The 18,274-nt window shown below is 36.6% G+C and overlaps 1 protein-coding gene across 1 annotated transcript; it reads right to left on the bottom strand.

The window, feature by feature from the left end:
• Positions 1–2,024: 2,024 nt before the first annotated feature.
• Positions 2,025–17,931, bottom strand: LOC306871670 (14-3-3 protein gamma-B). The gene is made up of 2 exons (XM_079419757.1): positions 17,711–17,931; positions 2,025–4,575 (listed from the first exon to the last, which is right to left on the bottom strand). Exons 1-2 carry the CDS (start codon positions 17,795–17,797, stop codon positions 3,919–3,921), a joined length of 744 nt encoding a protein of 247 aa, XP_079275883.1. The 5' UTR covers positions 17,798–17,931; the 3' UTR covers positions 2,025–3,918.
• Between the last annotated feature and the right edge of the window lie 343 nt (positions 17,932–18,274).

Below are 18,274 nucleotides of genomic sequence, written 5' to 3'. Positions count from 1 at the left end.
CGTCAATGTCCATGTTTGGATCCAAACTACTTTTACCCTAGTACTTCTATAGCATACAAAAAATTATTAAGAATATAGATAAAATTATGGATTGAAACAGAGGTACCCTCCAATCCCCTCATTTCAGAAATAGTCGAATCTCACAAAATCAAAATAAATAAATAATTGCATAAAGAAAATGGTGAAATAGTTTTCAGGTCCAAGCAGGAACAGTAATTGATCATTAGCTGCATCTTTTTATTTAGTAATTATTTTATTCCTCAGTCACTAATTACCTTGAATAAAGTGTGCAAGGAATTGTTTTGTAAGTGAAAGGTCTATGCAAAAAGATTGGTTTTCCAGATCATATTATCATTAGTAATGGGGTTTGGAAGAAAGCGATCAGGCATCCTCATGATACTCGCTGGCCTTGCTTCTTTTGTTCATAATCATTGATTTCCCATTCTCTGTCTTTGCCTGATGGTATAATGTTCACAGAAACTCATCAACCCCAGACCGAATCAATATTTGCTTGTGTTGTAGGATTTAGTTCCCTACTGGCTCCATCTTACTCAGGCAGATTGCCTACTTGACTTTGGACTGGAGTTGGTGGCGTATACAGCTATCCAGGAGCACAAGGGCACTATTTCATTAGTATTTGTCTATGAAACATTGGTACTTTTGTTGCAGTATCATGCCGTTATGTATTTACAATGTATTATGATTTTCACCTTTCAGTGACGTTCTCGTAAATGCATTGATTAAATGTCACAGTTTAAAAAGAAGGCATTTAATTAGTGTATCATTAGCATATTTGAACTGGTGTAGCATCCATGCTTTTTATAAGGTAGGTAAGTCTCATCAGTACAGAAGTCCTTGTAATAGTTATAGAGCTAAGGGTAAGGTTACATTACATTTTTCCTTTGCGTTTTTGAAACGTTTTGAGTACAGATGACAACGTTGACAAAATGATCCCAGTTCATACAGATCCTCAAAAACTACTAAAAAACCCTGTATTATGGATGCCAGGCCAGTAGTTGGCGATGTCACGTTGTTAAGAAATTAGTGCATGCCTATACACTGAAAACAAAATACGCATGCGTGTAACATTTCACTAATTCACATTTTTATCATTTACACACAGTTGCTAATGGTATTGTTTCCAAAAATGTGCACTTTGAAACCAATAGTTTGCATTTTTTGTGCCCCCAAAACACCATTGTCATGTGAATAAATGTCCAAAACGCATAAAAAGTGTTTTGATTCTAGTTGAAAATGGCATCGTGTGAGCGCTTCCTTGGATAGAGTCATAGCTTACATTAGCATGCTTAATGAATATTAATTTGTGGTTGCAAATGGTTTGTATATTTTCTGGAAATGTTCTGGAAGTTTCCTAAACTTTTTCAGCCCCTTTGCAGTCCTATTAATATTTAAAAAGTCATCATCTCACTCTTTCTATATCCATCTTATCAATACCTTTGGAAAAGTTGAAGTTAAAGAGATACTTCATTCAAAAATGAAAATTCTGTCACTGTTTTCAAAAGATATTTTAAAGAATGTGGATAAACAATTGGTACCACTGACTTCCCTAGTATGGGAAAAAAAAAAAAAAAAAAACACTATGGAAGTCAATGGGGACCAGAAACTGTCTTCAAAATATTTTTGAGTTCAGCAAAAGAAAGAAATTCATTCAGTTTTGGAAGAACTTGATGGTGAGAAATCATGACTGAATTTTCATTTTTGGGTGAACTATGCCTAAACCAGCTTCACCCGAATGAATTTTAGACTAAAGCAGAGCTGTTGGCACTAACTGTGTGGCAGATGCTAGCATTAAGCACAGCTTTAGCAGAGACAGCCTTCAGCTATCTAGGAGATGGCACGGGATGGCACCGAATGGGAGGGGAAAGAGAGCTCAAACAGAGTTGTTCAGTATTATCTGACTACTAGACTAACCACTGTGCCATTGGATGTGCACTTATTAATAATAGCACATCAAGTTTTTCTGATGATGTCAACAGGAAACGACTCAACAACAGCACTGAAATGGTGGTTAGAAGAGCACAGTCATGTTTTATTTTTTAATTATCATTATTATTATCATTATGTTTCTTTTGTGCAACCGCTACATGACTCACATTTAAGATACCAGTAGACGAGGAGAAAGAAAGAAAACAAATCATAAGAATAGGTCATGTTCCATGAGTGAATCCCATACAGAAACAGATTCTGAGGAAAAAAACAAACACATATTACAGCAAATCTTAAATATCTCACAGTAGAATTTGACAGAAGAAAGCACAGAAAAGGAAAAGTCATTTTAAGAACAACATTAATCGTTTCACAATGTAATCATAATTTACTGAGACCAAACACCAGACTTGGTGTCTTCTCTTAGTTTTTTTGTCTTTTCACTTCCTTTTTTGTTTATTAAAAACCAAATACAAGAATCGCATGTCACTAGAGCAATATCCATAGCAGATTATTTCATGGTAAACACGCACTGTTTTGGTATAGCGTACTTCAGCAAGGAAAAAATATATAAGTTAAAAATCATAACAGATTGAAACAATCAAATAGAAAATAATCAGATTAAATCCTTGTCATTTCTTGTTCATATGAATACATAACATCTACAGATTTTAAAGTTAATAAAGTCGAGCTATGGTATATAAATACATCACCAGCATGCACAATATTGTATTATCAAGAATATTGGAGCTGTAATCGTCCTACACTGAGAAACAGTATAATAGGCAAGTGCATTTCATGAGAATTAAAAAAAATAAAAATAAATAACACAAGCAATGCCAGTGCACTGTCAAAAACTCAAAATAAATTAACTGAATAACAAAAAAATAGTCTATGGTACCAGTAATATTAATTGAGTGTATCAAACCAAGTGATTAGGCATTACTTTAGAGAGGTCTTTTTTTTCTGCTAAGCATTGGGCATTTTAGTGCTTTTCGTACATTTTATTTTTCGCCTGTACCGTCATTTGATTAATTTATCTATAATATTTATAACTATTCTTCAGTGCATTAAAATCAAATCTAATTTTTCTCATACAGTGTGGGTCAGGCTTGACGATTTTTGAAACTGCATCCATAATAATAATGATAATAATAACGATTGGAAAAGGGTTTTAGCTTTGGACTGAAAAGGCAATTCATGTACCAGGGAAGTCTTAACTGTGTTATTTTTGCACACCTAATCAACATTACTGTAATACAGTAGTATCGTGTGGTTCCGAGGTGAGACGCATACTAACGATGTGTATCATAAATGGCACAGATAACCAGTTTGACGTAAACGACTTTCAAACATTAGTGGGTGCGATTCAGAATCCCTATGAACGTTTATATCAGACAAAAACACGACCATTTACGCCCAGTGCAGCCTGTTACTACCTACTTTTGCGAGGCGATAACATTCAAGTTTTCACTTAAAGATTTTTTTTTGTCATTTACACCCACCTTTGACGCTTTAGAGTACTCTTTACTCACAATGTAAATTAATATAAGCAGCTCCGCTTCGTATTTCACTACAAGAACAGTCCCTATGCCAGCGGGTTTAGCGTAACCCTTCAGCCATTTAGAAACGACTGACGCACTGACAAGCTTTTTCCTCAAAGTGTTGAGTAAACGTCACCGAAAGAGAGGTTTAAGTTATTCTTTTTAAGCTACTTCTTAATTTTTTTGAGACATACCATTCTTTGTAACTAGCATATTTCTCTCAATTGGTAATTTTGTGGAAAATAAAGAAAACTGCGCTGCTTTGCTATCAGCAAACGTGGCTGACACAGTTCCATCATGCCCCCTTTTGTGAATTTTTCATGTAACTTATACTTTTTTGTTTTTCTTTGTTGTGTGAGCACGCGTGTTTTATGTTACGGCTGAGAGGAAAAGGGTCTCAAAGATCTTCTCTTTTCGTCTTCAACGCTTAATTGTTGCCTTCGCCTCCCTCGTCGTCTTGTTGATCGCTCGTCCAGAGCGTCAAGTTGTCTCGCAGGAGCTGCATGATGAGCGTGGAGTCTTTGTAGGAGTCCTCGTTCAGGGTGTCCAGTTCGGCGATCGCGTCGTCGAAAGCCGTCTTGGCCAGATGGCAGGCCTGCTCGGGTGCGTTCTGGATCTCGTAGTAGAAGACGGAGTAATTGAGCGCCAGGCCCAGGCGGATGGGGTGCGTAGGCTGCATGTGCTCTTTGCTGATCTCGTGGGCCTCGCTGTAGGCCTTCTCAGAAGACTCCACTACCGTGGCTTTCTTTTCGCCCGTGGCCACCTCTGCCAGGTAGCGGTAGTAGTCACCCTTCATCTTCAGGTAGAAGACTTTGCTCTCGTGCTGGGTGTCGTTGCAGTTCTTGATCAGGAAGTTGTCGAGGAGGTTGAGCACGTCTTGGCACACGGCCTCCAGCTCCTTCTCGATTTTCTCGCGGTAAGCGCGGACCATCTCGATTTTCTTCTCATTGCCATCAGCGGAGGTCTTCTGCTCGATGCTGGAGATGACGCGCCAGGAGGAGCGGCGCGCGCCCACCACGTTCTTGTAGGCCACAGAGAGCAGGTTCCTCTCCTCGTTGGAAAGGGCCTCGTTCAGCTCTGTTACCTGAGAGACAGGGAGGAGGAGGAGAGGTTACTTAATCATTCTTTCAAAATTGAACAGGTTTACAAAGTGATAAACAGGCCCAATGATACATGTTCCACTGATACACTTGATGAATAAAATGATCTATTTACACTACCTTTAGCCTCACCAAGGATGCATTTATTTGATCAAAAAAGTGAAATATTTTAACATTTTAATATACCAATTTTCTGCATATGTCATTTTATTTAATAGAATTGAATTTAACAATGTACTGTAATTTAATGATCAACGTTTAGCATCATTACTCCAGTCTTCAGCGTCACGTGATCCTTCCGAAATCATTCTAATATACTGATTTACTGCTTGAGCAACATTTCTTATCATTAGTGTTGAAAATCAAGTTTGGGATAAATAAGATTTAAATAAAAAGATTCTTGTATATTTATTCAGCAATGATGTATTTGCTCAAAAGTAACAGTGAAGACATTTGTAATGTTACAAAACATTTCTATTTTAGATTGTTCTGTTGAACTTTGTGTTCATCAAAGAATTTATCACTGACTTTACAAAAATATTACGCAACAAAAACTGTATTTAAGCACAAATAATAATTGAAAATTTTGCACCAAATTGGAATATTAGACTGATTTCTGAAGAATAATGCTTTGCCATCACAAGAATAAATGACATTTTTACTATATTTTTAATCAAATAAATGCAGCCTTGGTGAGCACTTACTTAATTATTCCAGTAATTATCATAATTATTCCAAACTTTTGACCGGTAGTGTACATGTATGCATTAGGCAGGCACTTTTATCCAAAGCAATTAACATTGCATTCAATGTATATGTATACATTTCAACAGTCTAATTTGTCCAATACACTCCAGGTTAAAATGACAGTCTGAACTATGGTGCAGTGCAGTCTTATTTTATGAAATTATCATGTTTTCTCCATCGTCTTCTACTTCAGCAGAAGGAGAGAAGGAAAACCTGCTGTACTGCAGTATGCATTTTGATGACATCTGCTAAAAGCATCGCTTGCAAACCAAAAAAGCACACTAACTCGACGTTTAGTGAGAGAGCTGTTTATGCAGCATTAGGGTCACTCGTAATCCTTCTTCATTTGCATGGGTCACTATAATGAAAACTGACTGGGAGAAGATTATCGTTATACACTAATCCGTGTCAACTTCAGCCTTTTCTTATATTCATTACATTTGAATAATGAACAGTTTAAGGACGTGTCATTTAAGTACAGAATAGCAGCAGAGATGTGGATAAAGTGTTGTGTTGTGAATGTAAGTAACTTCAAGTAAGCTCCAATGTGGTGTTTTGCCAAATGCCTATTTATGGACATGGCATCTTCATTGTTCATTTTCATCAGCACATGTACCACATGTCCTAGTGTAGGCTGGAAGCGGTGTAGTAAATCTATTCATAGAAGACTGGCAGCGCTTCAAAATGAAAGATCAGTTTGGACTATCATGCCACTTGCGTTGTTTAAAAACACATTGCAACCTGAATTACTGTATGTTGTTTACTGTGCGACATAGTGAAAAGTGAGCCTACACATTCCCGTGCAAATGAAAGCATCGCAGCACATCGTCGCAGAGATGCTTTGATTTAACAGCCTGGCAGTGGGCGGATGAGCTGGTGCCTACAGATCTCTCTCGCTCTCTCTCTTCTACTACTTTCAGATGCAATTTCCTGCATCCTTTGGAGAAGCTCTGTGATTTACAGCATTTTTTGCTGAATCATTCACTGTTTGTGTCATCGTCAACCAAAACGCAAGCACAACCACATAGCATGCCGATGCATCATGCTCAAATTTAATACAGAGAACGGCTGTTGATAATACAAGCGCTCATCAACAAAGCAGGTTTGATGTTGCTATTATTCAGATCCTGTTTAATTTGACCTAAATTATTTACTTGAAATGCCCAGAGATTAAGTTATTATTTAAATAATTTAACAACACATGTTTACAGTTCTCTGGCAGTGGTTAACCAAGTTTTGATTTTTAGAATTTTTTTTACTTCATCAGAATGGAATAAAACTTGGAACAGTTTTTGGCAATTGCTATGAGAACACACACACACACACGATTCGGAAAGGTTAAATTATCTTTGCAGTCAAAAGTGGTGAAATTGAATTCAATTGAAACTTAACTTGACTTAAACTTAAATTGAAATTGAACTTTAAATCAAAAAAGTGAATTAGAAACTTTTGGTACTGCACCTAAACAAAAGCATAATAAAAGCTCATTTTTTATTTATTTATCAATTTATCTAAAAAGAAAAAATAGTATTTTTGTGTGTTTTTCATAATAATAATTGTATAACTTTTTTTTATAATTATAAGTAATAATTAGTGTCTTCTTTAAAAATAGACCAAACTTAAGTCAAGATTGATGAAAATTGGGCCTGGTTTCACAGACAGGGTTTAGACTAAACCAGGATTAGGGCATAGCTCAATTAGGACCTTTAAGTAATTTTTATTAACATGCCTTAGAAAAAAAACATTACTGGTGTGCATCTCGACACAAAACAAAGGAACTGATATATTTTAAGCTCAGTCAGTGCAAGTTTATTTCAGTTGAAATGGTCAAATTACATTTTAGTCTGGGACTAGTTTTAAGCCATGTCTGTGAAACCAGGGGTTTCAGTTGGAAATTTAATTTTCAGTCTACACTCAAAAAGTGGTACAGATAATAAATGGATCATAACTACTCCATAAATATAATCTAGTACCAAAAAATCGCCTAGAAATACTAAATATTAAATAAAAAACACTTTTCACTACAATATAGTACCTTCATTGAATTTTTGACCTCCATGCGAACAACACCAAAGGGTTAATGGACACGTGACATGCAGGTAAAATAATAAAATAATTAAAAAAATTTTGTGCAATTTTGATTGTAAAAAATTGAATAATTAACTTAAAATTAATCATAAAAATTATTAATTAATTTATGATTAAATTAGGTTTTCATCAACCCCTTGTTCCCTCACAAACCTCCGTTTGGGAAACTCTGTGTGATTGATTCATTGCCGGCATTTTGACATGGACATCTTTCTAAAAAGAGACATCTAAAAAGGTTGTGTAGTAAATGGCATAACTGATTCATTTCAATCAACAACTGGTGCTTCCTCAAAAGAACCAATTAAATGGATTCAGAATCAGAACATTATTAGGGTTGGATATCATTTCAATTTGAGTCTGATAATTAATGAGTCCCATTTTCGATTCCAATAAGGTATAAAAAAAAAGGAAATCAAACATTTAAATTATCAAACATATTTACTCCGGTCTTTTTTTTGCAAAACTTTCTGTTGCAGTTGAATACTATGAACAAAAATCAGCACACAGGTATCGATAAGTGGAAGCAGAACAATTTATACCGATCAATTATTCCAAAACTTCCTTACTTCCTTCATCTCAAGCACAACAGCCATTAAACACACCCTTTGAGATTGAAAGAGACAGTGGCTGAATCACCGTGTAACACATTGACTGGTATTGCAGACATAGTTTTGGTTGTGTACAGTAGCTGTTTTGTTATGTTACCATTTACAAGCTGCCTTTAACCTCTTCCGCACATAACCTCCCATCCAGACAGCAGGGGGTAAGTAAAGAGCTATCTCCCGTCTCCATAGAAACACGGCAGTCGTCTTTGTTTGGATGCAATTGACTATCTCTGCTGCTGCCGTGGCAACAGCAACGATGTCCACGCTTCTTGTGTGTGTGTGTGTGTGTGTGTTTGGGGAGTGAGCTGTAGATGTGTGTGTGTGTGTGTGTGTGTTTGGGGAGTGAGCTGTAGATGTGTGTGTGTGTGTGTGTGTGTGTGTGTTTGGGGAGTGAGCTGTAGATGTGTGTGTGTGTGTGTGTTTGGGGAGTGAGCTGTAGATGTGTGTGTGTGATGCACGTGCGAGCTTGTGGGTGGATGTGTTGTGCTGTTTTACTTTGTCACACATGGATCAAACTCAAACTGTAGAAGAATCAACAGATGTGTGTTAATCAAGCCGTATAAATAGAATATCCTGGAATTTCACTGAATGCTCAAACTTTTCTATGTACATTTTGAGCTCAGCTTTAAAATTATAATACCGTGTTATTTTGTGTAGAATGTAATGGAAGCTTATAGCTTATCTCTTATATTTTTTTTGTTCCCGCTACAAAAAGGTACTTGAGAGGTTATCTCACAATTGCAAGTTGATGACTTTTCTCCTCAGAAGTTTTCAGAATTGTGAGAAAAAAGTCAGAATTGAGAGATATAAACTCAGAATTGTGCGATTAAAAAGTTATTTTTTATTCTGTGGCAGAAATATAACTCCATAGAATGTTTTTCCACATGTATAAAATAAATTGTCACTTATGATTGGATCACCTGAGACAGATCAAAATACTAGATAGAAATACTACATATAAAGGGGCCTAAATTATTTCAGAAGAGGAGGTTGATTTGTAATATTCCTTTTTTGTTGTTGTTCAGTGTTGATGAACTTGCAACATATCTACACTGGAAGTGACCGAGGTGAGGACCAATCAGCTGTAAGCTTGATGCCTAACTTCAGGCATGGATAAATTTCTTTGTTTGTTAAGTTACCTACTTTTTCAATATATTAAATACTGACTTTATATTATCTATTTTAACATAGTGATTAAAAACCAAAAGATAGTTTAGTAACAAGAGAGAAGAAACATCACAAGTTCACTTTGAAGTAATGATTAAGTAACATTTATAGTAATAAATTCATGATATTTGTAAATAAGCTAATTTTATTTATGAAAAAAAAGGGAATATAGTGGGTGCAGCAAGTGTGCTGCAATATATAAGGCGCACTAATATAAAACAATTCAAATGGCACTTCCGGTGTAGCGTTTATTATAATGGGAGCGAGTTATGCCTGGTAGCCTAATGATTTATCACGATAATTTGGGTCTAGAAAACCATGAATATAACTGAAATACAAATAAATAGTTAATAGTATGTGCAATACAACTGCATAAAGTTCATGTGATGACATAAGCAAAAAAAATAAGCACATTTCTGTACAGTTTGCACAAGTGTACATCAGTGGTTGTATGTGCAGAGTCTGTGTTTGATGAATGAAGACGGGCTGCGCTTATGTCTTTTCTTTCTGGTGGAGCCTATTAGCCTTTTCATTTCTCTCTCCTGGCCTGCCCTTTCCTCTTGATCTCACTGAAGTAAGCTCATAACCTTAAAGTCAGCTTGAAATCAAACTTGTCATCAACCAATGGGTAAAACTGATTTAGTTTCTTGTTAAATATCCTGTTTCACTCAGTAATATGTCACATTATGGTCATCATTTACCCATTATAATGTTGTTTGAAACCAATGTGAACGATATGCACAAGTCAAATCTGGCAGCTTCACAAAATGTATCTGCAGCTGGAAAACATGGTGCGTTTTGTCCTTTTTTGGGGTGGACAATCACAATTGTGGTTGTATGGAAAAAAGCAACTTGGACATTATGCTACATAACACCTTTTGTGTTCTGCAAAAAAACTAAAAAAATCACAGGTTTCAAACACGAGTCAGTATCTTCGAGAACAAAAAACCTAACACAATGCTGTATGATTCATGACAAGTGTAATGGTTTTAATGGAAGGCAAATCTCAAACTACTTTGTTTTTATGATGCCTTATCAATTTCTTAGAACTTTGTTGGCGTGCAGCCTCGAGTATATAAATCGTACACAACCTATTCTATGCGTGGTAAAGCACTTGATTATTTGGCCTAATTAGATACAGATGCATTGAGCAGTGTTGCACAACAGTGCAATGATACAGCTCATAGTGTGCTAATTCTGTCTGTGAGCCCTTTGTAGTCTTGGTAATCTCAGGGCACTTGCAATTGGAGTTGCATCATAAGACTCCAATAAAGCCGCCAGCTATTGCAGCACGAATGTTCGTTGACTTTTAGCCCCAGTTGTAGATTATGACAAATGCAAAAGGGTGAAGAAAAGAGAGATGGGCTTGAGATGGCAGTAAGCAAGAAAAGAGACGTTTATGGCCATCAAAATCTAGTTAATGTGACTTCAGTTCAGTGTTATTCTAACACTCTTTTCCACTTCGTTGCTTAATAACTGAGAAAACCCCTTTAGTGACCGGCTGTTACTGAGCCATGCAGCCTCTCTCAGCAATGAATATCATTGAAATTATAGATGATATCATTGTGGACTTGATGGAGAGGACTAGTGCCATTTCCTGGTAATCTGGTGATTTCAGGAATGCATGTACAGTGTCAATAGAAGTGTGTCTAACTAGAGATTTTGCTATACTGTTTATGACTCGTTGATTTACATGATTTATGCATAAGATTGGCAAAGAAATATGAAAATGGGATATTTTTTTTCTAATGAGGGCATTTCTTATCTTTGTGATTTTTTAAATAACTGAAGGAAACAAACTATTTGTGGTTATATGCTGAATAGTTTGAACAATTAAAATCAGAGCTTACTTGAAACGAAGACGTCTTATGAAAAAGTTTTATTGTAAAAAGCAAGTTTCCTTTTTTTTGCAAACAAAATAAATGAATATTTCCATGTCAAAAGTAGAAAATAACCAGCATTTCTTGCAAACAAAATAGCCTACTTTTTAAATATTGTCATGCGAAAAGCAGAAAATAATATCTTGCATCTCCTGTAAACAAATGTTTTACATTATGAATGTAAATAAAACACTGCTGATTAAAAGAAAGAGCGTGGCACCATCTCAGTGATCTTGTCCTGTAATGCTATATGTGCAAGTATTTACTCTAGGTCAGTGATCCTCAAATCTGGCTCATGAGATCCACTTTTGGTTAGGGTTCGAGCTAAACTCTGCAGGAAAGTGGATCTCGCGAGCCTGATTTGAGCCTGATCCCTGCTCTATGTTATACTGGCCATTCACACAGAACACGTCTTTGTGTCTGAAACCGTGAGACTTAGGAATGGTTTTTAAAAAAGTGCAGTGCAGAATGCCTACTCTGCCATGTTGCTGTAAAATACAAAACTTGTCATGCCAGCCTGCTACTGTAAACACACTTGTCCCGCCTCTGCGGTCGTCTGATTGGTCCACTGTTTGGGAATTGACATTGATAAGCGGCACTGCGTGTATAAGTTTAAAATCTTTTAATGTGCCTCTCACGTGCAAGACGCTGCAAAAGACCCGAGCACGACAGTCATACACACACGGTAAGTATCTTTTTAAGGGAAAAGTATTAAAAATTGAAATAACTACATGGGAAAATTATGTCAGGTTTCTGCTTCGATTTCTTTTCGATTAATCGTCCAGCCCTATTTTGAACAATATAACAATTCATTGTATAGTATATTATATAATATTAAGTCAATATATTAATATTATATATAAAATCTAAGTTTGAATATTAACTTCTAAATTCTTCCAGCAAACAATTACTCATATATACAGTATATACTCTTATCGTGATATACAATTACTCGTACATTGAAGTAAGATATTGGTCATACTGCCCTCTCCTTTTTATCGTATTTGGAGGAGATTGATATTTATCATAATAAAAGAAGAATCACGTGGAGTATTAGACAGATCTGCCTGACAAGGAGTTATTGTAATCCTGACTAGTGCTATGGTGTTATCATGAGCACAAAGAGGCTCTTTATTCTCTTCTACAGTCTTATAATTCATAATACAAAGCAGCTCATAATTCATCTGCACATTTTAAACTTCACGTTAACATTTAGTAGATTATCTGAAAACAACATTTAGGTCTGAGGTAATAAGTCATTTAGCCTAAGTTGAATTCAAATATGCTAGTGCATCTCAAATCAGTTTCTATTAAAGTGAACAGGGAATCAAAACAAAGCTTTGATTTGATCAAGCTGTGTTGTTAAGTTAGGAATTTAATTTAAGGCTAAGAAATTTCAAATAGGTAAGCGGAAATGCCCAGTCAACCCTTTGCCAAGCCTGTCGAAGTCTCTTGTAATCATCTATAATTATGGCTGTTGCTTCAAATCAAAAGTTGCTTGCAAAAATGCACAGAAATGAAGTACCTATAGACTGAAGTATTTCCATGGTGATAGTGGAGCAGGAAGGAGTGGAGGATGGGATGATGGGGATGTTGCAAGGATGGAAGAAGGGGATTCTTATTTAAAGTAGCTCATTGTTGTTATATAACCATCGAGTGATTGCAGATGTTTTTTCAAGAAATGTTTTTGCAGCAGCTGCAGGCTTCTAAAAATAAAATGCATGAAAGCTTTATTACCATACTGTTTTGAAAAAAACATGAGTTGCTGTCTTAAAGCCACGTCCATGGTAATGCCAGATGAAAGACAGCAGATGGAGGTGGATGTGGGTTTAACGCCACACATGATGGATAATTCAGAGCATAAGCACAGAAATTTCCCAATCGGTTAAAAAATGCAATGACTCTAAAACTGCTTTCCTTTTTTATGCAAATCCCAGTTTTTCAAACGAAATACATTCTGGTACGTAATGCCAGAGACTGTATAACGGAAACAGTCCGCTTGTAAATATTTAAATGGGACCCCTATATATGGCGTCTGTAGTCCCACATTACAGTTACAAGAGTCAATTGCATTTTTCATAGCATCACAACACAGCTGTACGAATGAAAGTCCTGTTTACAGTTAAAAGAGCCAATGTGTTGGTTACTGTAGAACAGGGATTCCCAAACAGGGGTTTGTGAAATCAAGAAAAGCTAATACTTAATTACATCGTAGGTAAAATTAAAATAAGATGGGCTGCACAATAATCGCAAGAAAGCTTTTGTGCGATTATCAAATCAAAGGATGCAATTTAATTAAATAACTAGTCTGATGCACTGTGTGCTTCACTCTTGACTTTAATTAATAATCTTTATTATAATGATCAAATATTTACTGTTTTATTTTACAGTACAACTGTAATATATACATACACACACACACACACACACACATCTAAGGGGTTTGTCTGACAAAAAATTTGTAGATGTGCATTAGTATGAGCATAATAAATAAATAAATATTTAGCATGATTTGAGCTTAAGAAATAAAATATATAATACCTTTGTTGAAACAATTTCAACAAACAGTTACAGATTTTTGTATTTCCTTGATCAAGTAGGAATAGGTGCTTACTTAAATGACTAAATATTTTGTAAAGGAATGCAAGCTGAATTTGCTTTATTAGCATTTTTCGTATCAACTTTGATTATGATTTAAAATCACTTTTTTACCCACACCTTCTCTCTCTTCTGCTTATGAAAGCAGAAAACGGTGTGTTTCTGCTGAATAAATGTATGCAGTCTAAAGGTTCAAAGCTGTAACTGTGCCAGATTGGGTACAACATGTCAGAATAAATGTACTATAATTAAACAACTGAGTGTAAAACAGTAACAAATGAATAAAACTCAATGCATGCTTAGAAGTCTAAATTAAAACACCTGACATATCACATGGCAGTTTGCAAGAGTCAGAACATGTTCCAATTATTAATACAAATTATTGCATAACAATTTTTTGTGTATTTTGTATTGAGCAGTTTTAACTGCGCTACAGCTCAGTCTCATAATTTGCAAGGTATCTGATTTCTTATTCCAGGCCTTTAAGGGCGTAGGCTGCCAACAGGCAGTGAGCATCGCCGCAGTGATGAGAGTTTCCTCCCATAGTGAGAAGAAGACACGACTGAACACACACACCCCTGAGTTGCTCAGGGACCTTCCAGCTAGATGAGCTTTCCGGTCAGCTGAGGAGTAAATCGATACATGGACAAATCAATCCATTCTCCAGTGTGTCTCAAAAAGAGACAATGCCGAGTAAGTTGCATCAATCCCTTTGCATGCATAAGCACACTGAATGAAGTTTAAGTCAGTCACTTCTGCTCGAGTGTAGGGGAGAGTGGGGACAGTTGCAACACTTTTTGCATTTCCTTTAGTTTTTCAGAGACTGTTTGCATTAGAAAGCCATAATTTTAATACAATAAAGCAACATCAGTCGGCTACTCACCCACATTGCTTTAACACGTGCACATATGATTATATACACACAATTTATACTTGAATAGACAAAGTCCAATGTTGCAACTAACCCCCAACAGGGGACGGTTGCAACAGTCCACAGGGGCAGTTGCAACATTCATTAGAATGTAATTAAAACCATTCTTAAATATCATTTTGCAGGTTCTTTATTTTATTTGTGCATAAGTTAAATTGGCTGTATAAAAACAAAGAATAGTAAATGGAAGAAAAAAAATTCAAGTACCATGTAACAACCTTGTCTTGGCTAATTATGACAATACATTTGAACTGCAAAATATTAATTTAATCAGAATCAAGACACTAAAACTTAATAATAGCCTTCTTCTGTTAACATATGTGAAAGGTTACTGAACTAAGGCCAGTTGCATGAACTTAGTCACTGTCTTAAGAACTAGTTTGACCAACTAGCAGTTAACCAAGTGTATCAATGTTGTGGTAAGGGACAGCATGTTGGGACGGTTGCAACTGTCCCCACCCTTGATAGCCGTGATGAAACTTGGTATAATAGCTTGACACAATATCTTTGACACATGCTAGCTATGCCTATTAGAAGCTAAGAAAACACAGATATAAAACATATGTTCTTACAATGCTTCACGCAAACAACTTAGACAGTATGACAAAAAAAAAATATGATTAAAAAAATACTTTTTTACCATGAAAATTATTTTTTGGTAAAAGGAAAGGTCACATGTTCCTAATTTCATCCAGGAAGGATGGGGGGCTGATTTAGCATGTGCAGTATGAATATCATTACTGTAGCTCATTCCTGATTGAAGAAATAAGCCATGTTGCAACTGTCCCCCGTTGCAACGTCCCCACTCTCCCCTACTGCATGGAAGCCTGTTTCTGCCACTGAATAAAAAATTAAAAAGGTAATTGCACAATCCTGCCTTTTTCTAGTACTTGCAAGTTTACATCTACATCAACAAAGTTGCAACTGCATGTTATAAAGTCAAAATTGCGAGATATAAATCTGAGTTTACATCAGGCAATTCTGACTTTTTTTTCTGTTTTATATGAACTCTCAATTCTCTGAAAAAAGTGTCCTTTAATTTCCTCAGAACTGGACTTTTAAACTGAGAAAAGACCGATTTGTGACAAAGTCAGAATTGCGAGATATGGAAACCTGTTTCTGACACTGAATGAAAAAAAGGTAATTGCAACTTTATATCTCACAATTCTGACTTTATAAAATGCAGTTGCAACTTTCTTGTTTATATCTTGCAATTGCAGGAAAAAAGACACAATTGTCAGATTAAAAAGTCACACTTATCTTTTTTTGTTTTTATTTTAGAAGTGAAAATGTGCTGCCATATGTGTGAGATCAAGTAGGACCTTAACGTGAACCCAGACGGGGTTGGTACATGCCATTAATGGCCGGTCAGAATTATTTATTAGTATAGACCACGTAAAAGCAAACCGTTTAGAAAGATGATGGAGATCTGGGGGAGCTAATCATTGTATAATATTTGAAATACACAGGAGTGGAATCAATTTGTCAAGCTCATCGTCTCCGAATGAAAATTGTTTAGTAGAAATCATTATATGAACCGCACTAATGGCAGACCGGTGTATCAGAGGCACTGTGCAATACACCTTATCATTTCCCTTCAGTAACTACTCATCTACTCAAAGCAGATGTCAAGAGAGTGCAATTAGACTATGACTGAGCATTTCTCAGTAATGGACAGCATCCAGTGAGTAACTAAATGGAAATGCACTTTGCTTTTTATTTAAATGGTGGCAAGTAGTTCATTTGCCCAAATCAAGACTTTACATGCAATGATTTGCAAACTAATAGCCATTTTTTATTGCTGTAGACAACCTACACCTTAATGTTATCTTTGCTCATAACATTTATGGATAGTAGTGATGCTAAAAAATTTAATACATTTTATTTTCTGTGATATAATTTTATCTGCATAGGTCTATTGTCCATTTAAAAACTTATGTATTTCCAATTTAATGATTGAATTGATAACTGATTTCATTTTATTTGTAAGTGTCACTCCTAGTTCTCCGTATTTCAAGAAAACCTACCCGGTTGATGTTTTCACATGTCTTAAACGTTCCATGTTGATTATTATTTCACTTTAAGGGTGGTTTCTAGAACATATTACAAATGTTGTAGAGACTCCACACATGAAATGGGTATCAGATAAAGGAGACATGCAAAACTTCCATGACAGGAGTCAGAAGGCAACACTGAAATATGATTTTTAAAACACTGTATTTAAAAATCTGATGCAAACTGCCTCATTGCATTATGGCCCTATCAACTTTCAATGCAAACCTACGCCCTTGATAGAGAGAGAGAGAGAGAGGTTGGTGATTGGACTCTATTGGATGGAGGCTGATGGATCGGATGAAATGGTGCATTACGGACACTGCACCTTGGCACACGTTGCGACACGCCTAGTGCGAGCGTTTTCACCACATCTTCAAACGCGCATCTGTCAGCGCTGCGCGTTCAGTATCTGCTTCGGATCGCCTCCTTATATGAGACAAAGAGAACAGCTTCGATTTGAGGGGTTTTCATCATTAGCCAGCGTTATTAGTCCTAAAAACGCTTATAAATCACAAAGCGCTTTATTACGGCTCGGTTTCAGACTCCCGCACTGGAGAATACGGCGTTGAAGTGGCATAGACGCGTAGGCTACATCATTAACGACAGCTGATTTTAAGCAAATTACGTCCATGTGCAATAATGAAGTGTCATCCTGTGGTCATGTTGTCCAGCTCGTTCGGATCTCGCAAAGGCACCGCCCAAATCTGGATTCACATTCAATGCTGCATTTTCCTCTGTTTTAATGAATGACGGACAGTGACATATAATATTCCGAAATACGCCTCCTCATCATTTCAGCAGGACTGTGAGCTGTCAGTCGATCCGGATCAACTTAGACGGGCCTTTAAACTGAATACAAGAACTGGCAGATCTTTAAAAAAAAAAAGACTCGATCGCGAAAATGAGCGGAATTTCCAGAGGCAATGCGACATGTCCAATGCATTATTTTATACAGCTAGAACGTAATTATGAAACGATAACTATCTGAATAGCTGAATCATTCATGAATTATGAATGTGCATAATAATGAAGCAAAAGTTGCACTTACCGATTTCATGGCAGCAGCCATATCATCATATCTCTCAGCCTGCTCAGCCAGTCTGGCTTTCTGAACCAGCTGCTCGCGGTCGACCATGGTTAAGTTGCTTCAGGAGCTGTGTGTGGGTGATCGAGGAGTATTTGGTGAATATACAGTCTTACCGCTGCAGCTGCTCTCTGCTGTCTGCGCGACGCGCGCGTGCCGATGCAAGACGCCACCCCCCCCCCCCCCCCCCCCCCCACACACACACACTTTTACACTGGATTGCGTCATCAGTTGTGTGTGTGTGGGGGGGTGCTGGCGTCGTGCTGGCGTCCCCCCAGGGGGGGCCCTCTGCGTAATGACGTCCTTATCATGGGAAACTTTCGCGACAAACTTGCCGAATCATCCCGTAAAATTTTAATGTGACCCTGGAGCACGGAACCAGTCATGAGTAGCACAGGTGTATTTGTAGCAATAGGCAACAATACATTGTATGGGTCAAAATTATGCCAAAAATCATTCGGATATTAAGTAAAGATCATGTTCCATGAAGGTATTTTGTAAGTTTACTGCCGTAAATATATCAAAACT

The sequence above is a fragment of the Barbus barbus genome (genome assembly GCF_936440315.1).
Source record: "Barbus barbus genome assembly, chromosome: 6".
In the NCBI taxonomy this organism is placed as follows: Eukaryota; Metazoa; Chordata; class Actinopteri; order Cypriniformes; family Cyprinidae; genus Barbus; species Barbus barbus.
This window is presented reverse-complemented; position numbering and strand designations above follow the sequence as displayed.